The 26,070-nt window shown below is 36.5% G+C and overlaps 1 protein-coding gene across 1 annotated transcript in view; it reads left to right on the forward strand.

Moving 5' to 3' along the window:
* The window catches only part of prex2 (phosphatidylinositol-3,4,5-trisphosphate-dependent Rac exchange factor 2), a 136,788-nt gene extending 110,975 nt beyond the window's left edge, over positions 1 to 25,813 (forward strand). Inside the window, exons 36-40 of the mRNA XM_084102368.1 lie at positions 5,862 to 5,928; positions 7,011 to 7,201; positions 17,146 to 17,248; positions 22,023 to 22,090; positions 24,613 to 25,813. Of these exons, the coding sequence (XP_083958494.1) occupies positions 5,862 to 5,928; positions 7,011 to 7,201; positions 17,146 to 17,248; positions 22,023 to 22,090; positions 24,613 to 24,658 (475 nt within the window). The 3' untranslated portion in view covers positions 24,659 to 25,813. The remainder of the gene's footprint in view (positions 1 to 5,861; positions 5,929 to 7,010; positions 7,202 to 17,145; positions 17,249 to 22,022; positions 22,091 to 24,612) is intronic.
* The last annotated feature ends 257 nt before the right edge of the window (positions 25,814 to 26,070 follow it).

The raw sequence follows: 26,070 nt of genomic DNA on the forward strand, positions 1-26,070 counted from the left end.
TTTTTAGCTGTTCAACTTTGTGTCCAGTTCATGTCCAGTTCATCTCCCTTCATAAATAAGACTTCAAAGTATGGGATAGAAACTGCTTCTAATACACCCAGTAAGTCAGTAATACATATGAGACCTTGATGTGGCATCAGATGTGGTGGCTGATTTGTCTGATGATGAACCACCAAAAAAGACTCCAGCCAGCTTCTTTCATTTCAAGTTTTGTGGATTGTTAGATTAATTCCGCTTTGTTGCTTTGCTTTGTTGACTAAAAATAAACTTGGTTTTTTGATTGTTCTCCTAAACAAGGCATTCACTGCTGATTTCAGATCTAAACTCCACATGCCCACAAGTTCTTCGTTTTTTCCCGAGTTACTGAAGTGAGACTTGTTTGTAGTGGTCTCTGCGGTCCTAGTCATGTGGATGTGGTGTGTTTGATACAGATGGGTAGCTCGTTCTTGTAGCACTCTCACCCTGTGTTAGGTTTCTGGATTGTGGGATTGTGTGTGTTAGACAGCTGGATTAATGGCCATCCTTATCATCCGGTAAAAACACGATGCTTGGCTAGTCGCGTGTCTAGAAGTTGCCGTAAGAACTGAAATTGGTTATCTGGTCCCAATGGGAAGACACCTACATGGGCTGAAATATCTTTGTGTGTGTCTGTGTGTGTGTATCTGTTAGAATGTTTTTATGACAGCTTTGATGGAACCGGCATGACATCATGTTTGTGAATCGGTTTGTAATTAGTCGAGGTTTGTTGAGGTCATGCATTGGGTCATGGTGGCGGTTGAGGCCTAGCGCTATTTGTAGATTTATCGGTCTTCTGAAAGGCATGATGGCCTGATAATGACCATGACGCAATGCTGAGCCTCAAAGAAACCAAATAAAAACAAACCTTTGGCAGAGGGGACAATATCAGCCAAAACCAAAAGTAAATGCTAGACCAGGAGTGTCAAGAAAAAATAAATATGCATGTTTGGACGAATATGATGAATTGAACTGAATTTTATACAATTTTATTTTAGCAAATATTGACTATGCATTCTTAATGATAACGTTGCTTCTCTTTCATCGAGAAGATCATAGTGAACACCTGGCTACTTCAGTTAGCACTGAAACCTGAAGATCATCATGAATTTCAAGGCCCTTTGAAACTCAAGGTCTTGTTTCCTAATTTTTATAGCCTCTGTCCTGCAAATGACTTAATTGCATGATTTAAAGGACACATGTCAGGGTAGATAATGCTGTTAGACCCCTGTAAACTTCACACTGCTGTTGCAGAGAAATACACACTTCTCTTCTCCAGACTTTACATGAGCATGACGAATCTGGGTAATATTTTAGTTTAGGGTCCAATTCTCACTATGAACTAGTTGCTTATTAGCATGCATGTTACTAGGATATTGGCTGTTTACTAGTACTTATAAAGCACATATTAATGCCACATCCATTAATCCTACCCATTACCTAAACTTACAAACTTACTAACTTTTAAGTAAGCAGTAATTAGGAGTTTATTGAGGCAAAAGTCATAGTTAATAGTTAGTTGACAGTGTGAATTGGACCCTAATCTAAAGTGTGACCCAAATATGTTCTGTGAAATATATATATATATATATATATATATATATATACAACAGTAATATATACAATATATAGTATATATTAACAGTGGGTCTAATAATTCCCTTTTGATGGAGTTTATGTATGTAAATGTGTTTTGATGTACTGTGGTATTGAAAACAAATTTCAGTAAAAGAATTAAACTCATTGTTAATTTGATTCAGTAAATACCTCTATTTGCATCTAAATACAACTCCATACTATCATGGTCCCACTGAGGCATGCTGTATTCATTCATCAGTGTCTAATCATGCCTGAAGACCCCAAAGCACACTGGGTAATGCTTGTGAAATAGGGCCAGAAGTGTTTTTTTTTTTTTAGGTTTTAAGATGAAACAGTGCAGTGAATGCAATTTGCTTTTAGGCCCAGAGAAATTGGTCCCATCCTTGGATCCTGTCCAGCATTTCCATTAAAGTCTCTCATAAGAGCCCATGGAGAGAAAACACAGGCCATCAGTTACTGCACAGTGTGCCTTAAAGGAAAGACCACTGCTGAGTTACGACTCCTGCAGGAGGGTCCCACGTTTACCACACACAGAACAGGACACATGCTAAGATAACACTGCCCTCTGGTTTAATGGATTACATTTGAGTAGTGACCCTTAATCGCAGTAAAGAACCAGAATCCCACCAGAACCAGAATCCATTTTCACAGCGTGGGGGGTTTGTTGTTATGCTTATCTTTGATGAAACTTTACACTACTTGACTCTGAGGTTTTTGAAAGGATATTTGATCCTTTCTTTCTTTCTTTCTTTCTTTCTTTCTTTCTTTCTTTCTTTCTTTCTTTCTTTCTTTCTTTCTTTCTTTCTTTCTTTCTAATTAGACTAAAATGTCATGTTTTTGTTAATTTACCTTGTTAATATCATTAGACATGGTGTTTTTTTAAATACACCACCATTCAAAAGTTTGGTTGGTAAGATTTTTTTTAATAATATTTTAAAAATATATATTAATGTCTAGGCTGCATACATTTGATAATGCAGTAAAAACAGTAATATTGTTCAAGAGTAATAAATGCTCAAGAAACATTTATTACTCTAATTATTGTAACAGTTGTGTTACTTAATATTGTCATGGAAACTGATTGTTTTTTCAGTATTCTTTGATGAGTAAATTTTAAATTTAAAACAAATCTTTTGTAACATTATAATTTATTTTACTGTCAGTAATCCTTTGATCAGTTTAATGTATTATTGCTGCATGCAAATATTTCTTTATTTCTTTGAAATCAAAGAAACAAACAAAAAAGTTACTGACCCCAAGTGTTTGAACGGTAATGCATAAATGTGATTTAACATGAATTAGGTTATATTTCATATTCATGTTAAAATGTCAAAACACCATGTACCATCTGATGTCATCACTATAGGTATACAGTATTTTTTTCTTTCTATCTTTCATTGTCATTGCTAACGACACTATATCTTTTTTTGACAAGTATCATATTAATTATTTTTTTAGACATGTACCATGGTATTCATTTTAGTATTGAAGTAACATTTTATTTAATAACTTTATTTTAAGGTGTCCGTGTTATACAATGTAATTATACATGCAAGTACTGAGGAATAATAATTAACTACATGCACTTATAGGGTTAGGCAGGGTCAGGAATAGGGGTTAATTTAGGGTTAGTTGCATGTAATTATGCATAATTTATACAGTAACTACATGTCACAAGGACACTGTAAAATTAAATGTTACCGAATAAAATATCTAAAAGATAACATTCAGGATGGGATTTTGTGGGAAAATCTCATGCCCCTAAATATAAGTTAACGCACACCCCCTGTCAGTGCAGTGTTTCTCAATAGTGAGTTGTTGTCTCTGCCGTGAAACTGAACAGCGGATGGGCGATTGATCTAGTGACATAAATCGTCAGCTCCATCTGGTGCTGTTTGAGCCCGCCAAACTTGTCTGTTTGGTTTTGCGATGCGTGAAGACCCGTTCTGCCCATCTGGTACGTAGAACTTTGAGAAGCATAGCGGGCTATTGTTTTAAATCAGTGGACCCTTTAGTCACAGTCTGAAGTGAGGGGCACATTACATGAAACTGTACTGGTGTGGATAAATCAGGACGTGAACCATAGTGACTTATGAACTTTAACTGGTCTAGCACAACTTTTTTTTACGGGTGTAGAAGAACTTTAATTTCATAAAGAGTCTCTCTAGTCTTGCCTTGATAAATTTCAGTCGAACTGAGTGTTACAGAGCACTTTTCAAATCCTGCTCTGATATGTCCAGGCAAGGACATCTTTGGAGACTTTGCTGATGGATGTGACCATGGCTTATTCTGAGACTTCAGGCCATCTGCAGGAAGGGTGACGGACTGAAATTTCAGAGACTGAGAATTCACAAAAATGAACAAGCAGCCGGCACAGAACTGCTGGATTGTGAAGGTCTTGTGTCGGCAGTCTGTGAGGCATTTGTCTTCTTGACTGAAATTACAAAGTACATTTTCTTTTTGCCTGGTCTCCCTTTCTTTCTTTTCAACACACTCTGTTGTAGTCAGGGTCAGTAAATATTAGAGCATTATACATTTTAGAAAAGTTTTATCATATCTTGTAACTGTTTTGCATGTAAATATTAAAATGTAAAATAAAGAATAATAATATTGATTCATGTAAATATAATATTAGTAAAATACACACAGATGTCCAAAAGTTTGGAGTTGGAAATATTTTGTTTAATGTCTTTGAAGTTTTATACGCTCAACAAGCATTAAAAAGACAGTGATATTGTGAAATATGATCACGTTTTAATGTTTCTATTTTAAAATGTAATTTATTTCTCGGATGGCATATTGAATGCATATTGAATCTGCAGGCATTACTCCAGTCTTCAGTGTCACATGATCTTTCAGAAATCATTCTAATATGCTGATTTGCTGCATATTAGAGAAACATTTCTTATTATTATCAATGTTTAAAACAGTTGTGCTTAATTTTTTTGTGAAAACAGATGATTTTTTTTCGACATTCTTAGAATAGAAGGATTGAAAGAACAGCATTTATTTGAAATATATATATAAAGTTAAAATATTTACAGTACTGTTACTTTTGATTACAAATTGTGGTGTGTATACTGTATGTAATATTTGATCAGACTGACTTTATTGATTTAATTTTTTTTTAATTAGATGGTAAACCTCCGACTGTTATTTTACCCAGAAAGCTGGCAAAGGTCTAAAGTGAGATTTAGCTTTAGATATGTCATTTGAAACAATAATATAGCAGGATCACAGACATTCCTGTGTATTACACTGCATTGAAATGGCTACAATCAAAGTATTTCTGAGCCAATTAACCTCCATTTGTGTTTGTTTGCTCTTTGCATTATATGTTGGGTGCTGCTTAATGAAATGATGATGAAAATCCTTTTGTAAATCAGTGATTTAAGTGATTTAAGCTCTTAGTGATTTAAGCTCTTAGTGCTTTAAGCTGATGGCCTCTTGGTGTTTCTAAAGAACTTTGCTTAATGCTTCCCCCATTACACTAACATAAGCTGCCTTAATTAGTATGCAGGGTGAGTTAGAAATGATGGCAGCTCAAGACTCCATGCATGTGTGTGTTTGTTTCTTTGAGAGAGAGAGAGAGAGAGAGAGAGAGAGAATAGAGAAGTGTATTTGTTAACATAATTTGGCTTTATTAATAGTCTTTAATAGTGCCACAATTTTCATATCATCTGCTCCAATCAGCGAATGATTACTATATTTTACTAATTAACAATAATATTAATGGTGTGTCAAATGAGAATATTATCGTGATAAATCTCTCCCTGGCTAGGATGCAGATGGTGGATTAATTTACCTGACAATAAACATGTGCTGCAATATGCAACAAAACCAGAACCACAGAGCAGGCAGTTCTGCCATGACTCTTTTACAATAAAAGTGTGATATTTTGATTTAAAATGGGAAAAAGAACTATATTTGGATATATTCCCCATATGCAGAATTCATTCTCTTTCAACTACTCTACTGCCACCTATGTCTGTTATTGGTACTGCAGGCAGTAATTGTCATCTGGAACATATCCCAAAGTAATGTAGATTTGTGTTGTTTTAAAAGTTCCTAGCTGCTTTGTTTGTAGAATAAAGAGTCTTTACAACCAGCTTTATTTTTATGTAAAAGATAAATCAAATCCCAAATTACGTTTTACAGCACATCCTGTGTTCTTGTGTATGCAATCATATGTCTACAGTTTGTATGTTCACTGCTTACACTAACATGTCTTTATTATTCCTCCATAGGGCCTTTTATCTGGATAAATCAAACCTTACCCCCAGCTCGGCTCCCAAAGCGGCTTTTATAGACAAGGTATGTACCATCATACAATCTGCAGGGACCCGTGGAAAATCTGTGATTAAGAAAGTAGAGTGATCCTAGTTATTTATCAAATGCATTTGTTGATTCTAAATAATGACAAAAGTAACCTGCAGAGTTTAAACATGGCCTTTCTGTCATTAAATGGTTAGTTAACACAACCCCCCCCCCCCCCCCCCCCAAAAAAAAAAAAATTATCATCTACTCGCCCTCATGTTGTTCCAAACCTGTAAGACTTTCGTTCATCTTCGAAACACAAATTAAGATATTTTAATGAAATCTGAGAGCTTTCTGTCCCTCCATTTGCAGCTACGCAACTACCACTTTGACAATTCAAAAAGTTCATAAAGAGATAGTAAAACGAATCCATATGAAGTGTCCGGTTTAGTCCAAATTTTCTGAAGAGACACGATTGCTTTATATGATGAACAGATTTAATTTAGGCTTTTATTCACATATAAACATTCATCAACTGTTGTGGTAAACGGAAACTCAAGCATGTTTGCTTGATGTGCGAGAACCAATGAGATTCATTCTCGTGTTTTGTGCTGCATGTTTGAGCTTCAGCAGGAACCAATGAGATTAATTATCGTGATACACAGCACGTTTGAGCTTCTGTAAGAACCAATGAGGTTCATTCTCGTGTGTTATGCAGCACGTTTGAGCTTCCTGAAGAACCAATGAGGTTCATTCTCGTGTGTTACGCAGCACGTTTGAGCTTCCTCAAGAACCAATGAGGTTCATTCTCGTGTTACGCAGCACGTTTGAGCTTCCTCAAGAACCAATGAGGTTCATTCTCGTGTTACGCAGCACGTTTGAGCTTCCTCAAGAACCAATGAGGTTCATTCTCATTCTCAAACAATGGCAAGTTGCTCTCAGTTAAGAGAGAGTTGTCATTGTGTGGAAAAGCGTGATGATTTTAGATTTTAGAATTTCTCTTTTTGTGTTCAATTGACACAGAAAAATATGAGTTTGGAACGTCATGAGAGTGATTAAATAATGACAGAGTTATAATTTTTTTGGGTGAACTATCTCTTTAACATGGAATATTTCTTTTACTCTCTCCCTCTTTGTAGCTGATGCGTCCTCTTAATGCTCTGGATGAGTTGTACAGGTTGATGGAAAGTTTTATCTCGTGTCGGCGGACGGCCGCATGTCAGTTCACAGCCTGTGGAGCGTCTGGAGTCGGGCTGCTCACCGTGGCCTCGGAGCTTTGCAGCCGCCTGGGAGCGTGTCACATCGTCATGTGTAACAGCGGAGTACACCGGTCAGTCTGGGTTACACACACATACACTCAAACTCCTCTGTTCCCTTCTGTCCGACAGGCATCAGGCATTCGCCAGGGACTCTAAGTGGAACTCTTCTGTTTTTTCCTCCCCTGTCTTTTTTCCTTTCTGTCTCTAGCTCGGAGCAATTTACTTCCTGTCACTTATGTCTTTTATCCTGTTTTCTTCTCTGCAGCCTCAATCTTTCTTCTGTTTTGGTGGATTTTTGGGGGGGTTATCTTGATAGTTCTATTTCAGTTTTCCTCTATCCAATCTCTCTTCCTCATACCATCTAATATTCAATTTCCTCTTCTGCATGAATATGTAATAATCCTCATTACATGCTCATGTATCATTCCATAAATACCTTTTTCTGCACTAATCATTCATCCAATGCAATTATGAATACTCAGCATCTCAATTCTAAATTTAGAATTTTCTCGCTTAATCCACAATTTCAGAGATGATCCAGACAGCTCCATTTCTCTAAAGGTTCATTTGTGAATCTCCACTGAAGGAACGCATGTTATTAATCTCAAGTCCTCTTTTAGTATCAGCGAGAGCTGACATACTTATTTCACCAAATTGCTTTGCTTATTTATTTTCAATTTCTTGTGCTTCTATTTGTCTCTGTGTGTCCCTATATATAGAGCCTATAAGGAGTATTCATCCTTTGTGGACCTTGTTATTATAGTGCTTGAAATTCAGCACTATATTGATATTCCTCAGATATTCAGATTTTGTTGAAAATATCTCATTGACTTGGGATCAGTAAGATTTTTTATGTTTTTGAAAGATGTCTCTTAAGATGAAATAGACTGACTTCATTTGATGAAACAGTAAAAACAGTCACATGATCCTTCAGAAATCATTCTAATATGCTGATTTGGTGCTCAATTTACATTTCTTAATAGAATTAACAGGGAATGGAATAAGAAGATGTAGGGTATTGTCAAGTAAATATATGTGGTATTGTATATTATCATTGCACAGTGTGGAGAACATTTAACTGTTCATGAGGTAGATTGCCTGGGGGAAGACACTTTTCTCGTGCCTGGCTGTTCTGGTGCTCTGTAGCGACGGCCAGATGGCAAAAGTTCAAAGAGAAGGTGGCTTGGATGTGAGGGATCCAGAGTGATTTTCTGAGCTCTCTTTCTGACTTTCGATGTATTCAGTTCTTGGAGGGTGTGCAGGGTAGCACCAATAATCCTTTCAGCTGTCAGAACCGTTCTCTGTAGTCTTCGGATGTCTGATTTTGTAGCCGAGCCAAACCAGACAGTTATGGAAGTCCAGAGGACAGACTCAGTGATGGCTGAGTGGAACTTCATCAGCAGCGCCTGTGGCAAGTTGAACTTCCTCAGCTGGTGAAGGAAGGCTTTTTTCAAAATGGAGGTCAATGTGATTGTCCCACTTCAGGTCCTGAGAGATGGTAGAGCCCATGAACCTGAATGTCTCCACTGCAGCCACAGTGCTGTTCATGATGATAAGTAGGAGGGAGTGCTGGGGGGGTTCTCCTGAAGTCCACTCTCATCTCCACTGTTTTGAGTGTGTTTAGCTCCAGGTTGTTATGACTGCACCAGACAGCCAGCTGTTTAACCTCCTGCCTGTATGCAGACTTATCACCATATGTGTGTATATTAACAGTAAATTATGCATAATTACTTGCAATTAACCCTAAACCCCTAATTTTAACCCTATAGAAAGTACATCTTGTTAATTATAATTACTTAGTAATTACATTGCAACAAAAATAAAGTGTAGCCAAAAACATAATTTATTTAAAATACATTTGTTTTGTAACAATGTAAAAGTCTTTACTGTCACTTTTGATCAAATTAATGCACCCTTGCTGACTAAAAAAAATATACAGACTCCAAACTTTTGAACCGCAGTGTATATTGACTTACATTGATGGAATGTTCAGCATTCAAAATGTAACCGTCAATGACATTTTCAGTTCATTAGTTGGAATTTTAATTGAATTGCCCACACCTCACAGGAAGTTGAACTGGAATTTGAATGACAGGAAGTGGAAGTGTTCATCCACCCCAGTCCATAAAGGCCTGTAAAACGTCTTTTTAAGTCTTGTTTTTTTTTTTTTTTTTCAAAAGGAAAAGCATTCTCAATTCAATTCTTAATGATGCACAACCATGCCATTTGCCTCCACTATTATTGCACTATTATAATCTCATTTGGCAGTAGAGTTTTTTTGGGCACATCTTGACACTGAAATTTGAAACCACTTTTCTTAGCAAAATTGCCCAAGTTGGATGGGAAACGTTTTTGAATTGCAAAGTCATTCCAAAGATGCCCAATTGGACTTTAAATCAGTTTTTTTTTAGCTGGGTCACTCCAGGAAACCATCCTTGTTGGTTCAGTATGAGTATTCTTGTATTTTTTTCCTCATCTTGTAAGTTTTTTTTTTTTTCCTGATGTTTCTCACATCACTGTCTGGAGGACTGTAACTCTTTAAATTTTTTATAGGCCTCTTGGTGGCATCACTTTCTCCAGCTCGTTTTGCCTAGATACTGAGTTTGGGAGGACAGCCAGTTCTGAGAAGATTTAAATTTGTTCTCGTTTGTAATAGGGGCTTTATAGTGCTTTGCGATATATTCATTGGCATTATTTTTTATATACTTGTGATAGCTGGGAATTTTGAATACCTTTGTCACAAATCTGCTTGGAAGGATCTTTCACCTTCATTTGACCAAATAGGTGTGTTCCCAGTGGGGCAGAGCCAGTGAATGTGCTAACATCTCCTTAACAGAAGCAGAACCTTTAAGCAACTGCATAGCAACACCCTGGCAACCATCCACAAAACCTTCAAATCATGGCTTTTTTTCTTCTGAGATCTTAGCTTTTAGGGTGTGTTCACACTGTGTTCAGTTCGCAAAAAAAAACAAAAAATAAATAAATAATTAGTTCTGGTCCACTTAGCGTTCACATTGGCATTTTTAACACCGAACCTAAAGATATAGAACATGAAGGCATAGGGATAGATTCACAACCTGATTGGTCATCTTTTATGATGTATATTTCAAGACGGAACTTACCAAACATCCAAAACAATACTGTGTACCGGGATAAATGTGCTTGTTGCAAATGTGTTCATGCTCGGTTCGCTTGTTTGGTGCGCACCAGGGTTCAAGTGGCGGCATTCACACTTCTTCAAATGAACCGCACTAACAGAGCAATCGCACTATAGGGTTCGTTTTAATTGAACCAAACATGCCAAGTGTGAACACACAAATTTATTGGTTTTGGTATTGGTAATAATTCTCTCAGGATGTGGAAAATAACAGGAGGGTGTTTACTTTTTATTTGCACTGTATGTTGCTGGAACGATATTTCGATCTCAATTTCAAGGCCCTACGCATTCATGCTGCTCTTTGAGTGGCTCTTTACTGCAGTGTATTGGAAAAGCAGCATGAAATGTTTTCAGCATTGTGTGTGTTGGTTTAGGTGTGACTAACTCACATTTGTACGCCAGAGCAATTACAGGCCACATCTCAGCTTTAGTGAAGCCGCAGGTGCTCAGACCTGCCACGGATACGGTGAATTCTGTCCTGTTCACCCCTCTAAACATGCCTCCATCAAACACACTCTCTATTTAACCTGTGTTTGCTCATAACCAAATGATAGTTCTAGATAATTCTGTGCAAAACATGGTTTGGGAAATGTTTTTCATATTTATAGTCAATTTTTTTCAATAGTATCCAAATTCAAGTTGCTATAATATGTAATATTTAACGTAAGTGAGAGTTTATGTAATTAGTTCCATGGAGAAGGATGTCAGATGTGGTTATCCTGACATATTAAAACCAGTATGGCATCAAATGCAGAGCATCAACATTTTATTATGCGCTATTTATATACATTTTTGTTTGCCAAACGGCCTCAATCAACAGCCAAAATGTGCCAGTTCCTGCTTTTAATTAAATGAAATGGAGGCACAAGCTTTGCTTTTGTTGCGGTGGTCCAATTTCAGTATAAAGTTGTTCTAAGTTTACTGGTTCCTCCCAAATAGGGAGAGTAAGAACACAGTTTAAAATGGTCATATAATGTGAAATCACATTTTCCTTGACGTATTGAAGTACTGTAAATGAGTTCAGTGCTCTAGGAAAACACTGTGACTTTCAGAACCACAGGTTTCCAGTCTGTCTCAATCTGAACTTCCTTAACTTTTAGTTGTCAGACAAATTAATATATTTATATGTCAGTGATGCCATGCATTGTTCAGAAACATGCACCAGTCACAATGAGGTAATATGAATTAAATAGGATAGATACTCTTACTGATAAGAGTTAAATGTGCCAAAGTTCCCCAAACTTTGTGTTGTTTCTAGCTGTGTGTATCACCTATTGTTCTGCACATCTCTCCAAAGGTGTTTGGAAAGAGAAGCTGAAGGTCCTCAATCATTTCAGTTCAACTTTTTGCTTTTCAGTTCAACTTCAACAGTTGGTGATGCACATTTATGTTGTGGATCTGATACAATGCAATGCAGGCTTTGACTTTTATTGAATATGAAGTTCTGCAAACTTTATTGAACCCAACTATTGCAAACTATTTTTTTGGCACAGAAAGCCTTGACTAACCTCATAAGTGGACCCCACAGGGGGACATGTACTGTAATGCTTGAATTCAGTAACATTCTTTTTGTGTACTTTAACCATCTGTACTCTTGAAGCATGAATAGTCCAATGAAACATCCATGGGTCTCTACAGAGCTCAATAAAAGTGCTTAAATCACCAACTTAGGATGATCTTTCATTAGATTCATCTATTAAGACCAATATATTTTTCTCCCATTTATTGTCTCTCTAGTCCATCTGTCCAGTCCCATAGTCACATTTAAGTGTGTAATTTAGACATTCACATCTGCTGGCTGTAAGTTGCTGACTGTGTATATAAGCATATAAGCGTCCTCCTCTGAGAATACCAGACACGTTTGATGAGTCTCTTCCACATTTTATTCATCAGCAGAAGAGTTCAGAGTGCTTATTTTATAAAGAGCCAATAAATGCCTTCACACAGGTTTTGCCTCAGGCCAGCTTTGATTCTTGCAGCTCCTGCTGTGGCTCCCACCTCTGCTGTGATGGCAAAGCATCTCTGATCTGCCCTGAAATTGTCTCGCTTTAAAGCACTAGTACTGATGCATTTAACAATTTAAGGACCCTAGTGAAAAAAAGCAATACCAAAATGTATTTAAAATACATTTATTTCATACTAAGTATACTACAAAGCCATTAACATATTTACTAACATATTTACTGACATATCGCTTGAGAGTTACTGATATAGATATGAAACTTTATTGGACAATGCACATTTATTATTATTATTAAGCCTAAAATGTGTTTTAATATCACTATTAGTTAAAGGGACACTCCACCTCTGGAAAGATGAATGTGTATTTAAATTGGGTCATTTATGTAGAAGAAATGTGAAATTATTTTTGAATTTGGAGCTTTCTAGACTGAGAAAAGCCAGAAAATGTATTTTTGGCTTATGTGGATGAAAGACAACAACTCCCAGAATGCACTTGCTTCGCTGCTCTACGAGGCCACTCCCAAGCCACGCCTACCGGTTAGAGAGCAGTTGTAAACAATAAAGCTAAGCTAAGTTACTAGTAGTCTCCGTGAGTCTGCCCGGGTTTTTGAGATCGCATATCGCACAAAATGTCCGGGATTCGGCTTTTGCGTTCTACAGTCGCCATTCATTGTGTTTACTGTGGCGAGCAGGACGAGACTAGGGCCGCGGGAGAACGACGCGAGGCCGGTGGCGTGATTACTGATGAGCGACACCTGTGAGACACACTGGTCTCGTATCTCTCACGGAGGAGCGGGTATTTTCTTAGCAATGGTAAAACGCACATCAACCGATCACGCCACCGGCCTCGCGTCTTTCTCCCGCGGCCCTAGCCTCGTCCTGCTCGTCACAGTAAACATGATGAATGGCGACTGTAGAACTCAAAAGCCAGTGGCGTGATTACTGATGAGCGGCGCCTGTGAGACGCGCCGGGCTCGTGGGCTATCTCTCATTGAGGAGCGGGTATTTTCTTAGCAATGGTAAAACGCACATCAACCGATCACTTGTTTAGCATTCATGTAAACACTACATTCAGATTCACCAATCGGAATGAATTCAGTTAGATTGAAACAAAAGGTGTGCATGTAAACAATGAATGGCGACCGTAGAAAGCAAAGCCGAATCCCGGACATTTTGGACGATCTCGGCCGGACATGCAGGTTTCTGCCGGTGAAATCAAACGCACTAGCACTGATCTGTGATAGGTCTGTTAGCGCATTAGGTCCAACCCCCTATGGGCGGGTTTGAAAGGGTGGGAACTAGTGCTTGTAGTCTTAACAGAAATCCCCCCCTCTTACACTTCCTCCTACAATGACGCAAAATGGCGATTTTTGCGTTATTGTAGGAGGAAGTGTAAAGAGGTAAATACAGATTTCTCTCGTCTCAGGGGAAAATGAGAAAATGTTGCACGACCATTCAATAGTATGACTGGGTTTCTAACATTGCAAAGCTTAATGCAAATGGGTGGAGTGTTCCTTTAAGGATAGTATGACTTCTGTATAATATCACTCTTTAATGCAAGATATTTAAAGTATACTTCCAATAGTTCCTCTTAAGCACAATCAAATATACTTAAGTATATCTTTAGTTGAACTTCAGCACTATTTCCAGATAACTAAAGTAGCCTATCAGTACATTAAGTACAAAATTAGTTGTTCCAATTTAGCAGACTTTAAGTATAGCTTACTCATTTTTGGATTTACTTGTGTAAAAGTGCAAAAGTGCTTGATAAATTGTAATATACTTAAGTATTAAAAGTAAAAAGTACTGATCACTGAACCAATATATTTATTTTAGCCAATCAAGTCAGTATAGTCAGCAACTAATAATAATGATTAGTGCATACATTTAATATGTATTGCAAATAAGCAAACTTTTTATTTTATTACAAACACTTATTATACACTATCAAATTTTAATATACAAAAAAATATCAATTTAAGTTACTGATAATTCAAGTGTGCCAACAAGCAAAGTATACTATTTTTTTTATTTTATTTTATTTTTTTATATGGAAACTTATTTATGTGCAAATATGTTGCGACAAATTCTATAAAAAAGTCGTTCAACAGATTAATTGAAAGTAATCAGCTTCACGATTCGGACATCGCTCTTACGTCTCAGGAGGGTGGCGATTTCTTCCGTTCGAAATAACGAGGAACAATATGTTTTTATGGAATGTTGTGCAATAAAAAGTAAGGGTAACACTTTGGGTCCAATTCTCACTATTGACTAGTTGCTTATTAGCATGCATATTACTAGGATAATGGCTGTTTATTAGTTTATAAAGCACTGTTAATGCCTTATTCTGTATGACCATATTCTACATCTCTTAACCCATTACCTAAACTTAATAACTACCTTACTAATTATTAATAAGCAGTTTATTGAGGCAAAAGTTGTAGTTAATAGTGAGAATTGGACCCTAATCTAACATGTGACCAAAGTAAGATATTATGCCTTGGAATGTAGTGAAGTAAAATGACTTAAAAATACTTATACAGTAATGAAGGAGAAATACTTTGTTACTGTACATCACTGGAAATGTTGGCTTGGCAACTGACAGAAATAAATTGAAGTACTACTGTAAAAACTAAAACAAAAGTAAGCTAAAGCTATGCAGAAATATATAAAACAACAAAAAATTAACGAAAAATTAACAAAAAAACACGATAAAGGAAAAAAACATACTAAAATAGTATATAAAAAATACTAAAATTACACTGTTTTTGCTTTCACAATTTTACTATATAGTTAGCTCTTCCTACATTCTTGATAGCAACCACATATAATTATTCTTCAGTGATGCTTTCTTTAATGCTTGTCATGTGGAGGTCAAAGTGGTGTATGACGTGAGTTTGTAAGGGCCTTTACGCTTGCGTTTGAGCAGCATTCCCTCAAGCAATTAAGTAACAGTAGGAACGCTACGGCTGAGAAGTGACGAGAAAGCTCAATCAGCCATAAAACACTGAAGGATCAATATCGAGGCGTAGTTAAGAGGTCACACAGTGCCCTTGACACTCAGTATATGTGTGTCTATCAGTGTAACGAATATACATGAATCAAGCCTACACTTTAGTGAGATTCACCTCTCTTTGCTGCGTCATGACGTGTCCTTGAAGTTTAAAATGACTGTTCAGTATCAATGACCCATGTGAGGAACACTGGCGATTGCTGACTGAAATCATTGTATCATGTTTTTTTTTTTCTCTATTATAAATCAAAAGGATCGATCTGAGAAATGCAATTGAGGGTAAAATACACCTTAGCATCCAGTGTATTTCGACATAGTCAGCAGAAAGTAACCAATTTGTTGCCAAGGGCAGACAATCAAAGAGTGAAACAAGCACTGAATTCAGATGCACTTATTACAAAGGCACAGAAAACAAATCCATCACCCAGTAAGTTTCATATTTTCTAGTGTGATAGCTAGAATTTTCACTATCTGCATACTGAGATCAACAAAAAAAAATCTCTTTTACTTGAGCCAAAGGTCAGTGCTGTTCTCACTTCAGAAGAACTGAATGATTGAATTCACAGACGAGAGCCATATAACTCATCTGACACCTCTGCCGGTAAAAAGCCTGTGAACATGTATATAATATATCTCCAAAAACGAGATGGAAATGTCAGGATGATGCATCATGGATATAGACAGTGGACAAGCTATTAAATAACCAAATCTTTTTGACGGATTCTGTATAGTCATTGTGTTAAAGCTCAGCTCACTAGTTTCCACATAGGTATAAAAAAATTTTTTTGCAGTGTCAGATATTTACTTTTTTATTGATTGCTTCATTGTTTATCAGATCTAAAATAGTTTGATATCTCCCTAAATAAGTCATCATTTGGATTAGGTCTTTTTAGGTCATACGCTGCTCATTCTTCCTCAGAAAGCTTTTGAGAAATATGTTTTTCCATGATCTTAATAAATAAAGGAGTTTTTGCACAGCCTAGTGTTTTTGCTATCTAATGGGATTTTCGTGATTATTGCGAGTGGGTTGTAAAGGTTTCATGTTTAGATTGGAGATTATTAGATTGAGTTGTTTATACATCACATGGTTATGGAAGGGAGTTATTAGTTATTAGCTCATAAAGTTATATTGGCCTCTTATTCGGGATGATTTTGTTTATCAGATCTTTTGTCCTGATTGGCTCCTTTCCCACTCCTATCTAGTGGTCACAGTCTTTGGCTCTTTTAGAGACTGCATGCTTATAGCTCACCTTGGAGGATGTTTATTGGTGTCTTGGGACTGTTCAATTTCAGAACGATGCAGTGGAGTGTATGTCTCTCACACCTGTTTGGCCACGCTACCCTTTGACTGTCTGTTCAAATGTTAATGGGACGTGAGTGGCAGACACATGTTCTCAGAGAATGAAAGCGCATGTCATGCTTCATCAAGCTGGAATGAAAGCACATCTGACAGGTCTTCATGTTAGCCAGGCTCTGACACAGACGGATGAGACACCAGCACAAGCTTGTTAAATGACTCGACTTTAGCAAGTAGAGCCAGAATCTGTCCTCCTCTTAAATGCTGTAATCAGAATTTAGTCCTATTTATTTAGCTTCTCTGTTTTATAATTAAATTATTAATTAAAATCATCTCAGCGTAATTAATTAAATTAGAACATGGCAAGCGGAAAGTGGTCTCTGATCAGATTTGTTTTCCCTCAATACACTTGAGTGGAAAAAAAAAATCTGTTTTTCATTTTACCCCTCATTTTTGCTATTGCTGCAATCAGCATCTGAATACTTTATGAAATATTTATGTATTTGATAAACAGCTATGATTTGACATTATAATGTGGAGTGTATGGTGCTAAATGCGGACCTGTATTTTCTTTCCGGTCTTGCAGTTGTACACTAAGTGTTACGCTGGAACAGGCCATTCTTCTGGCCCGGAATCACGGCTTGCCCCCACGATGCATCTTGCAGGCCACTGACGTCATGAGGAAGCAGGTATGTTGTGTTATTGGATGTTTCTTCAACACTTTTGGCCCTGTGGACTTTTAGCACACTTTTTACACTCTCTCTAGTTTATTTAATTTGTCCACTAACAATGTCCAACAATGTATATACAGTACCGTTCAAAAGTTTTCTTTTAATGTTTTTGAAAGAAGTCTCACCAAGGCTGCACTTAACTAATGTATTTTATAATTTAATATAACTGTTTTCTATCTTAAAGGTTTATTTCACCCAAAAATGGAAATTATCCCATAATTTGCTCACCTTCAAGCTATCCTAGGTATATATGACATTTTTCTTTCAGCCAAACACAATCGGAGTTATATTAAAACATATCCTGGCTCTTCCAAGCTTTATAGTGAGAGTCAATAGTTTCGATTTTGAAGCCCAAAAGCTTTACAGTTTATAAAGTTACAAATATGGATATTTTTCTTACAAAATTGCATCGCTTTGCTTCAGAAGGCCTTTATTAACCCCTTGGAGCCATATGGATTACTTTTATGATGGATGGATGTACTTTTTTGGGCTTCAAAATCTAATGTACCATTCATTCCCATTATTAAGCTTGGAAGAGCCAGGATATTTTGTAATATAACTCCAGTTGTGTTTGGCTGAAAGAAGAAAGTCATATACACCTATATGGCTTGAGGCTGAGTAAATGATGGGATAATTCTGGGTGAAGAGCCATGACATAAAGAAATCTAATTTTCCTAATCTTTTGAGGACTTTGTACTATTAAAACATCCTGGTCCTTAATCCTTATAATTAAAAGTCCATGACATGACCCCTATAGTATATTTTAAAATGTACTTAATTCTTGTTTTGGCAAAGCTGAAAGATGCTTTTCAGCATCATAACTCCAGTCTTTATTGTCACATGATCCTTCAGAAATCATTCTAATATGCTGATTTGGTTCTCAAGTAACATTTCTTTGATGAATAGAAAGTTCAAAAGAACAGCATTTATTTGGAATAGAAATCTTTTTAACATTATAAAAGTCTTTACTTATCAATTTAATACATCCTTGCATTTTTTTCAACGATGAAAAAAATGCTTCACGGGAGAATTATTGTTCTTTTTTTTCTTCTCAAAGTCATAAATACGCCCAACACATCATTTCCACCACATCTCAAATGATGACATTTTCTGATAGACTCATTTGATAGCTAGAATTGAATGTATCCTAAGTTAAATGAAATAAGATATTTTTGCATTATTTGACAAAATTGCACTTTTCACTCATCACTTTCAATGTGATCTTCAATGTGAAGAAAAAAAATAAGTTTTTAGCTTTTAGTTTTTAATAAAAAATCAACCTCTCGGACATAAAAGTGCATAAGGTTGAAGTTACCTTGGCCATCTAAATCAGGGATGGGCAACTTCAGTCCTGGAGGGCCACTATCCTGCAGAGTTGAGCTCTGATGAAAACAGGGCTTTCTAGTAATCCTGAAGACCTTGATTAGCTTGCAAAAAACATTGCAGGCCAAGGCACTCGAGAACTCTGCAGGACAGTTGCAGGACCCAAGTTGCCCATCCCTGTATTAAATGATTGTATAAACCCATTGTTTCTTAATTACATTTTCTACTGGGAAATTAATTTATATGGTTTAGTTTTGAAGTGCTTCAGCAGAATAAAAGATGAGCTAATATCTACCTCTGCTTTGAATGTTTTCTGAATTTGACTGACCCCGTTAATTTACTTGGAATTACAGTTGCAAAAAAATCCAAACATTAGGCCACCGTGTTCATTTCGAGGAGGATTTATTTTTTATCAAAGGACTGTTTAATTATTTTGGGAAATGTAACAAGCTTAACTGCCTTGGTTTGCTTTCTCTCATTTTGGTTTCTTCTCTACATGGCTATTAGCATAAGCTTTTCCTCCCTCCAGTTAGCTTGTCTGGAAGGAGGAGGATAAACGCTCATGAAATGAAGTCTCCCTATACCTTTCATTTAGAAAGTGGGAAGATTGTTAGTCTTTTTCTGACTAGCCTTGAACGTCCTTCACGAGGTTATGGATGACCTGACAGGGTCTGCTCTTTTTATATCATTAAGCACTGTGAGACTTGTATAATAGAAGGCTATGACAGTTGCTGTGTCAGCTCAGAAGGAATGAAACTTCAAGGTGGGCCTGTGTCATGAGAGGTAAAGACCAGTCACAAAACTTTTAGAAGAGTATATTAGGGCAGTGTTCCTCATCTGTTGGGTCGACCAGTGTGTGTTACAAATTGTAATAATTATTTAGTAATAAAAGTAGTAGTAAAAAAAATAGTATTAGCAAAATAAAGTACATTTTATTTATACGTGGATTATTAATAATACGTTGATGCATAAATAAATTATTGATTTGCATATATGCGTATAAATTATTGTTCCATGTGCTCCACTTCTGCTGTGAGGCAAAATTATGCATTTGTATATATATATTAATAATCTATTTATTTATTCGATTATTTATTATATTTCATCGATTTATGAATACATTCATTAATAAATATCAATAATTAATTTTATTGTAATTAAAAAAAATTACTTTACACACACACACACAGATATTGTTGTATATAAATTGTATTCAAAGTCATTTTTTAATATGTAGAACTGATAAATAAGTAAAATATGAATTCTAAATTTAATAAATGAAAACGAATAGTTTAATTATCATTTAAATAGTTTGCATTATTTGTAAGCCTATACAGTTCATGGTCGTTTTAATACATTTTAATGTTTGGTTCTAAGGAACTTTTTGTTTAATTTTGTCATGATTTTGGGTCTCCACTTGATGTTCCATGTAAAATATGAAGCAAGAACCCAATAAAACCCACAGCAATAGTCATTCATAGGTCAGGTCATTAAAATGTTTGTGCTATTAAACTTTCATACTTTAGGCTAGCCATACATTTTTATGATATATATTTGCATTTCAGCATTACCTAGTATTTTAAATCTGCTGAATTCATAATGCATGTATATTATGTTATATTCTGGACCGCCTGTGGGCGATGAGTCCTTACCTGCGCCGGTCCGGGCTCCAAAATGACTTTATGAATATCAATATGAATGACTATCATCAGAGCTCCCCCTGGCTGGCTATTTATTATTATTCGTGATTTGTACCTCACAGCGAGACTTAAAAGAGACTCATCCATCATAATGCCTGGAACTCATAGAGGAAGCAACAGGGACACTGACGAATCGCTCCATTATGGAGTTTCTATGTATAAACACCAAATTGCTGAACTGCTAAAATGAGTTAACCATATTTTTAGAGAAGCGATTGTTGAAGAAAAGGTTATCAAGTGGTTGGATAATCTTCTCCGTGTCTGCAGACAACGGCTCATTGTGTTCTCGCCCTCTCGTATCTCAGTCCTTCTCCTCTCTGTCCAGCCGTGTCCTTTAACGTCCCAGGAAAGCGGTAGGCGAACGGCGTGACTCTGGTGGTGTAATTGCTGATGTTATCATGACAGGATAAGGGACTGACCGTGCCTGATGATCATCAGAGAGACAGTACCTGTTCTTCAGTCCCAGACTTCCTCCGGCAGTGTTTATGCTGATCCAGACGCACCTGCCGAGACGCCTCGCGTCAAACCAAACCTGCAGAGCTATTTGCGGAAACAGCTTATGTTTGTAAAATGTGCAAGATGCACGTTTTCGCTCCTACGTCAGGGCGCAGGTGGCCGTTCTTCATTTTGACGTGATAGGATTCCGCTCGCAGCAAAAGCGCCGTGTGTTAAACAGGCCTGTGATTCATTTTAACGTGGGACAGGATGTGCTCCTCTAAATCACGTTGTATGAGTATGAATGTTTTCAATTCTAATTTATGATCACAAACAAGTCCATCTAACACAATGTGACAAGGTCAGCGTTGGTGAACTGGGATGACAGATGCAGCTTGTAAGTCACAGGTTCAGCTGGCTGGCAGGATCTTCTACCAGTGCGCTTTTCCTGTGAAATATGAGATACAACATCTATGAAGGAAGACAGGGCAGGCTGATGAGGAAACGAACTGGAAAATTATTATATTAATTATTTAAAAATAGAAGGACCAGATGGTGCGCATTTATTTTAAAAAAGTCATTTTTCCATGGTACAGAAATTGAAAAGAAATCGGATGATTTCATTTTAAAAGATGTTTGATAAAATATTATACATATTATTAAATATATAAATATATCAGGGTTATTATACAAAAAAAACATTTCCATTACTTGAAATAAAATAAACACACATTTAAATTTGTTATACAGTGTATATATAGTTATTATTTGAAAACTTGCACTGTCAGTTTGACATTTTAAATTATGTTAATTACATTAATTTATTCAGTTACTTCATTTATTACATTCATTTATTTTGTGTCATAATGGAAACATTATTGCAATTAATCAAGCCTCCTGACCGGTTCATAAATTAAGTTATGAGGAGTTTTTCTTTCATCAGAGTAATTCACGCTTGAAATACCACGTAAATGCAAAACATTGCAAATTTACCTCAGCAAAGATTAATTAATCTTAGGTTCATTAATCTTAGACTCATTATTTTGGTATATCATGTAATTAATGGGGGTTTTTTCTCAGCCTTTATTTTTTTAATAATATTTTTGCCTCCTAGAGTTGATATTTCATATTGGTTCCATAGCAATCTACAACACAGCTTCTGTGAATGACTCGCTTCTCACCTTTGACCGACTGGACACAGAATATGTATTCGTATTTAAAGAATAACTGTTCTGAAAGGCCTGCAAGTCATTTATAATTATGGCTCTTTTTAGGGAGCAAGAGTGCAGAACTCGGCCAAGAACCTGGGAGTGAGAGACCGCACTCCTTCAACAGTGCCAAGGTAACCACACACACACACACACACACACACACAATTTCAGTCCTTTCACATTCACACTGTGGTTTTCACTAACCTTTACAAAATGTGCATGAAATAATTTTAGACCTAAATGCCACGGTTCGAAGATTTACACATTTCAGAAAAATGTGTAGGCCTCCAGAATTATTAAAGCTCTATATTGATATGCCTCAAACATTCTGATGAGGGGTTTGCTGTAAACCTTAAACCAAACCGACGTCAAATAACTAGCAGAGATTTTTCACTGCGTCTCGGCCAAGTGTTTTTCGCTGCGTCTCGGCCAAGAAGCTGCGCTTGAACACACCAAAGGACTATTCGACTGTCACCTAGCACGTGTAAGAACGTCATCATTTTCATCATTCAAAAAGGGAAACCGAAATTAGGACTGATATACTGTACAAACCATAAACAGAGCAGCGATTGCTTAACATTTTGAATATCAATCATGCTGATCACTTTCTTCATTCCACTCGGCTCATGTTGTTATGAAAATAAAAAATAAAAAATCCCAAAAAACGGCGGAACACACCAAAAAACTGAGCTAAGCGTCAAAACGGATCAAAACTGCCCGACGGCCGACCAACTTGCTGTTGGCAAAATCAGCAATGCAAGTTTGAGAGTGGCAGGGCGTCAAATCTCGCGAGAATCACTACTTGCTTTACGGCACGACGTCACGTACATCAACAACATATGAAGCAGCCTCTATGGAAGACACTAGCACGCATTTCAGACGTGAATCATGGCAGAGTCGACGAAGAAAACGAAGAAAGCGGGGAGGGGATCAGGCCGTGAGTGCAGAGACGGCTCTGCGTGAGTGGTATTTACAACAGTAACGTTAAATACAAATACTCCACAATGACTCCAGGGGCCGCTGTTTGACAAAAACAGAAACTGCATAGTGTGCCTTTAACCCATAAAAAATGTTTGGTGCAAATGAATGTTTTTAGGTTGATTCAAAAATATTAAATAATATTTATGACTCAAAATAAAACCAGTTAATTTTTTACCTTTTTTCAGTGTATAGCTCACATACAGCTACTGTATAACAAATCAAATCAAATCAAATCAAGTATATTTGTATAGCGCTTTTCACAATACAGATTGTATCAAAGCAGCTTCACAGTATTAAATTAAAATAAAATAATACAACAAGGTTTGTTTCTAGTGGAATTTATTGATTGATAAAATAAAATTAAATTAAATATCCCCAAAATATCCCCAAATGAGCAAGCCAAAGGCAACAGTGGCAAGGAACCGAAAAAACTCCATCAAGTGACCTAATGGTGTCCTAAAACTCCATCAGGTGACCTAATGGAGAAAAAAAAAACCTTGGGAGAACCCAGGCTCAGTCGGGGGCCAGTTCTCCTCTGGCATTTATGAACTAGAGGCCAGATTGTAGTTTGAACTGTAAGATTAAAAATATTATATGAATGCCTGGCCGAAAAGATGCGTCTTTAATCTAGTTTTAAACTGGGAGAGTGAGTCCGAGCAACGAACAGTATCAGGAAGACTATTCCAGAGTTTCGGAGCCAAATGTGAAAATGCTCTCCCTCCTTTGGTTGATCTGGATATCCTAGGTATGACCAAAAGCCTCGAATTTATTGATCTTAAAGAGCGCGATGGATTATAGGGCGATAGAAGATCCGTTAAATAGACTGGAGCTAAGCCGTTTAGGGCTTTATAAGTCAGTAGTAATACCTTGTAATTAATACAGAACTTTATAGGTAACCAATGCAGTGATGATAAAATCGGTGTTATATGATCATATTTTCTTGATCTAGTAAGAACTCTAGCGGCTGCATTTTGAACTAACTGTAGCTTGTTTATTGAGGATGCAGGACAACCAGCTAATAAAGCATTACAGTAATCTAGTCTCGAGGTCATGAATGCATGAACTAACTTTTCTGCATCAGAAACTGATAGCATATTACGTAGCTTAGCAATGTTTCTAACACTACTACACTATAACACTATTATTTGCTGCTTGGCAAGGGCTGGTAGAGAGAGAGAGAGAGAGAGAGAGAGAGAGAGAGAGAGAGAGCTGGATAGCCTGGGAGCCAAACTATATTTCCTGCTGGGAAATAGAATGAAACATACATTAAAAAGCATACCTGCTCACTCTCTCTCAGCAGGTTCAAAACTCCAGTGTAAACTCTAATCTTTCACAGTCACTTGAGGTCCGTAGGGAGATGTACTGTAGCATGACCCTCAAGACAATGACTCATAGCTTTTCATAGCGTGTTGCATTTTATCATCGCTGTGTGGCTTATGTTTATTTGGCATATAACAAATGCTGCCTAAATCCAAGAAGGTACTGCGGTACATGTTGGGTTTTCATCTTTTATGGGGACATTACATAGACGTAATGATTTTTAGAATATACAAACTATATATTCTGTCCCCTAACCCTACCCATCACAGAAAACTCTACTCACACACACAGACACACACACACACACACACAATATACATTTATTTTAATATTTCTAAAATTCTATTAACAGATTGTACAAACTGTGTCAGCCTCCACCTCCTGACGGCGACCCCTGAACCCATGTCTTCAAAAGATCTGGACCGGCCCTGGTTCAACTCCAGACGAGACACACACACACACACACACACACACACACACTAAGTAAAGAGACTGTCTGGACGTCTTGCCTCTCTCCTGCTCAGAGGCATCTGTCACCTCTCAAGAGTTCACATCATAATATCTATTGACTTTTCTCATAGCTTTTTAAAGGCACCAATATTTTTTTTATTTCATGCTTTGCTACGGCGCATCTCATTTTAGACCGAAGATCAAACAAACAGAACGTCTGATCTCGCCGCTGCTGTCAAGTCATTCACATCAATAGAGTGTCAATCACAATGTCTGTTCCAATAACTTTTTTTTTCTTTATGTAAAAGAATTTGCACAGTGCTTTAGTCTCTTATGTTAAGGCGTAACCTGTTTATAGTTGCTTTTATTGGGCATAGCATCCAAAAGCCTCATTGCAACTGTATTTGCATTTTGTTTTATTTCATCTATTCTCATATAAATCTTTGACATATGTATAGGTTTAGCTTTCACATTAGGTTTCTCAACTCTTAAAGGTTGTTTAGAGTTTATTAACACCATAGTGCATTAAGCTACATGTTGCAGTCTCAATACTGCAGTCTCAGTGAATCTAGAGTGACACACAGTACTGGAAAGTTCATACGACACAGTCATCAGTGTTATAGGTTTATATATTTGTCACACTTACATAGGTCTATAAATGTTTTTGTCTCACCACAATTAAAAATTCAGTACTCAGGAGTTATCGTGTTACATGTTATATTAGTGTTGCTTAAAATAACAAATTAATCAGTCATTACTATGCAATATTGAGAAACCGCGCTAAACAGGAGTTGTTTATTAACTGCATAAGTACCATTTTGAGAAACAGAAGATATTTTTATGTTATATGATGCATCTTTGAATTATACATGCTCTTGATAAAAGCAGCCAGAAGGTTACATAAATTCGTGTGATGATATTACTGTAAAAATGTTTTTAGTTAAAAAAAAGTTATTTATTTTGTCTTAAAACTAACCCTTTTTGAGATTTTCTGAATACATGTATCTTTTTAACCTGAAAACCAGGTTGATTTCCCCATTATTATAGTAAATTGTAATGTCAAATCGTAATTCATTTCAAATAAAAAAATGTTTAAAAGAAAATGCAATCATATTTCTTATATACAACATATACAGTATATATATATATATATATATATATATATATATATATATATATATATATATATATATATACACTCACCTAAAGGATTATTAGGAACACCATACTAATACTGTGTTTGACCCCCTTTCACCTTCAGAACTGCCTTAATTCTACGTGGCATTGATTCAACAAGGTGCTGAAAGCATTCTTTAGAAATGTTGGCCCATATTGATAGGATAGCATCTTGCAGTTGATG

This window comes from Abramis brama, assembly GCF_963993115.1.
Source record: "Abramis brama genome assembly, chromosome: 24".
Taxonomy (NCBI): Eukaryota; Metazoa; Chordata; class Actinopteri; order Cypriniformes; family Leuciscidae; genus Abramis; species Abramis brama.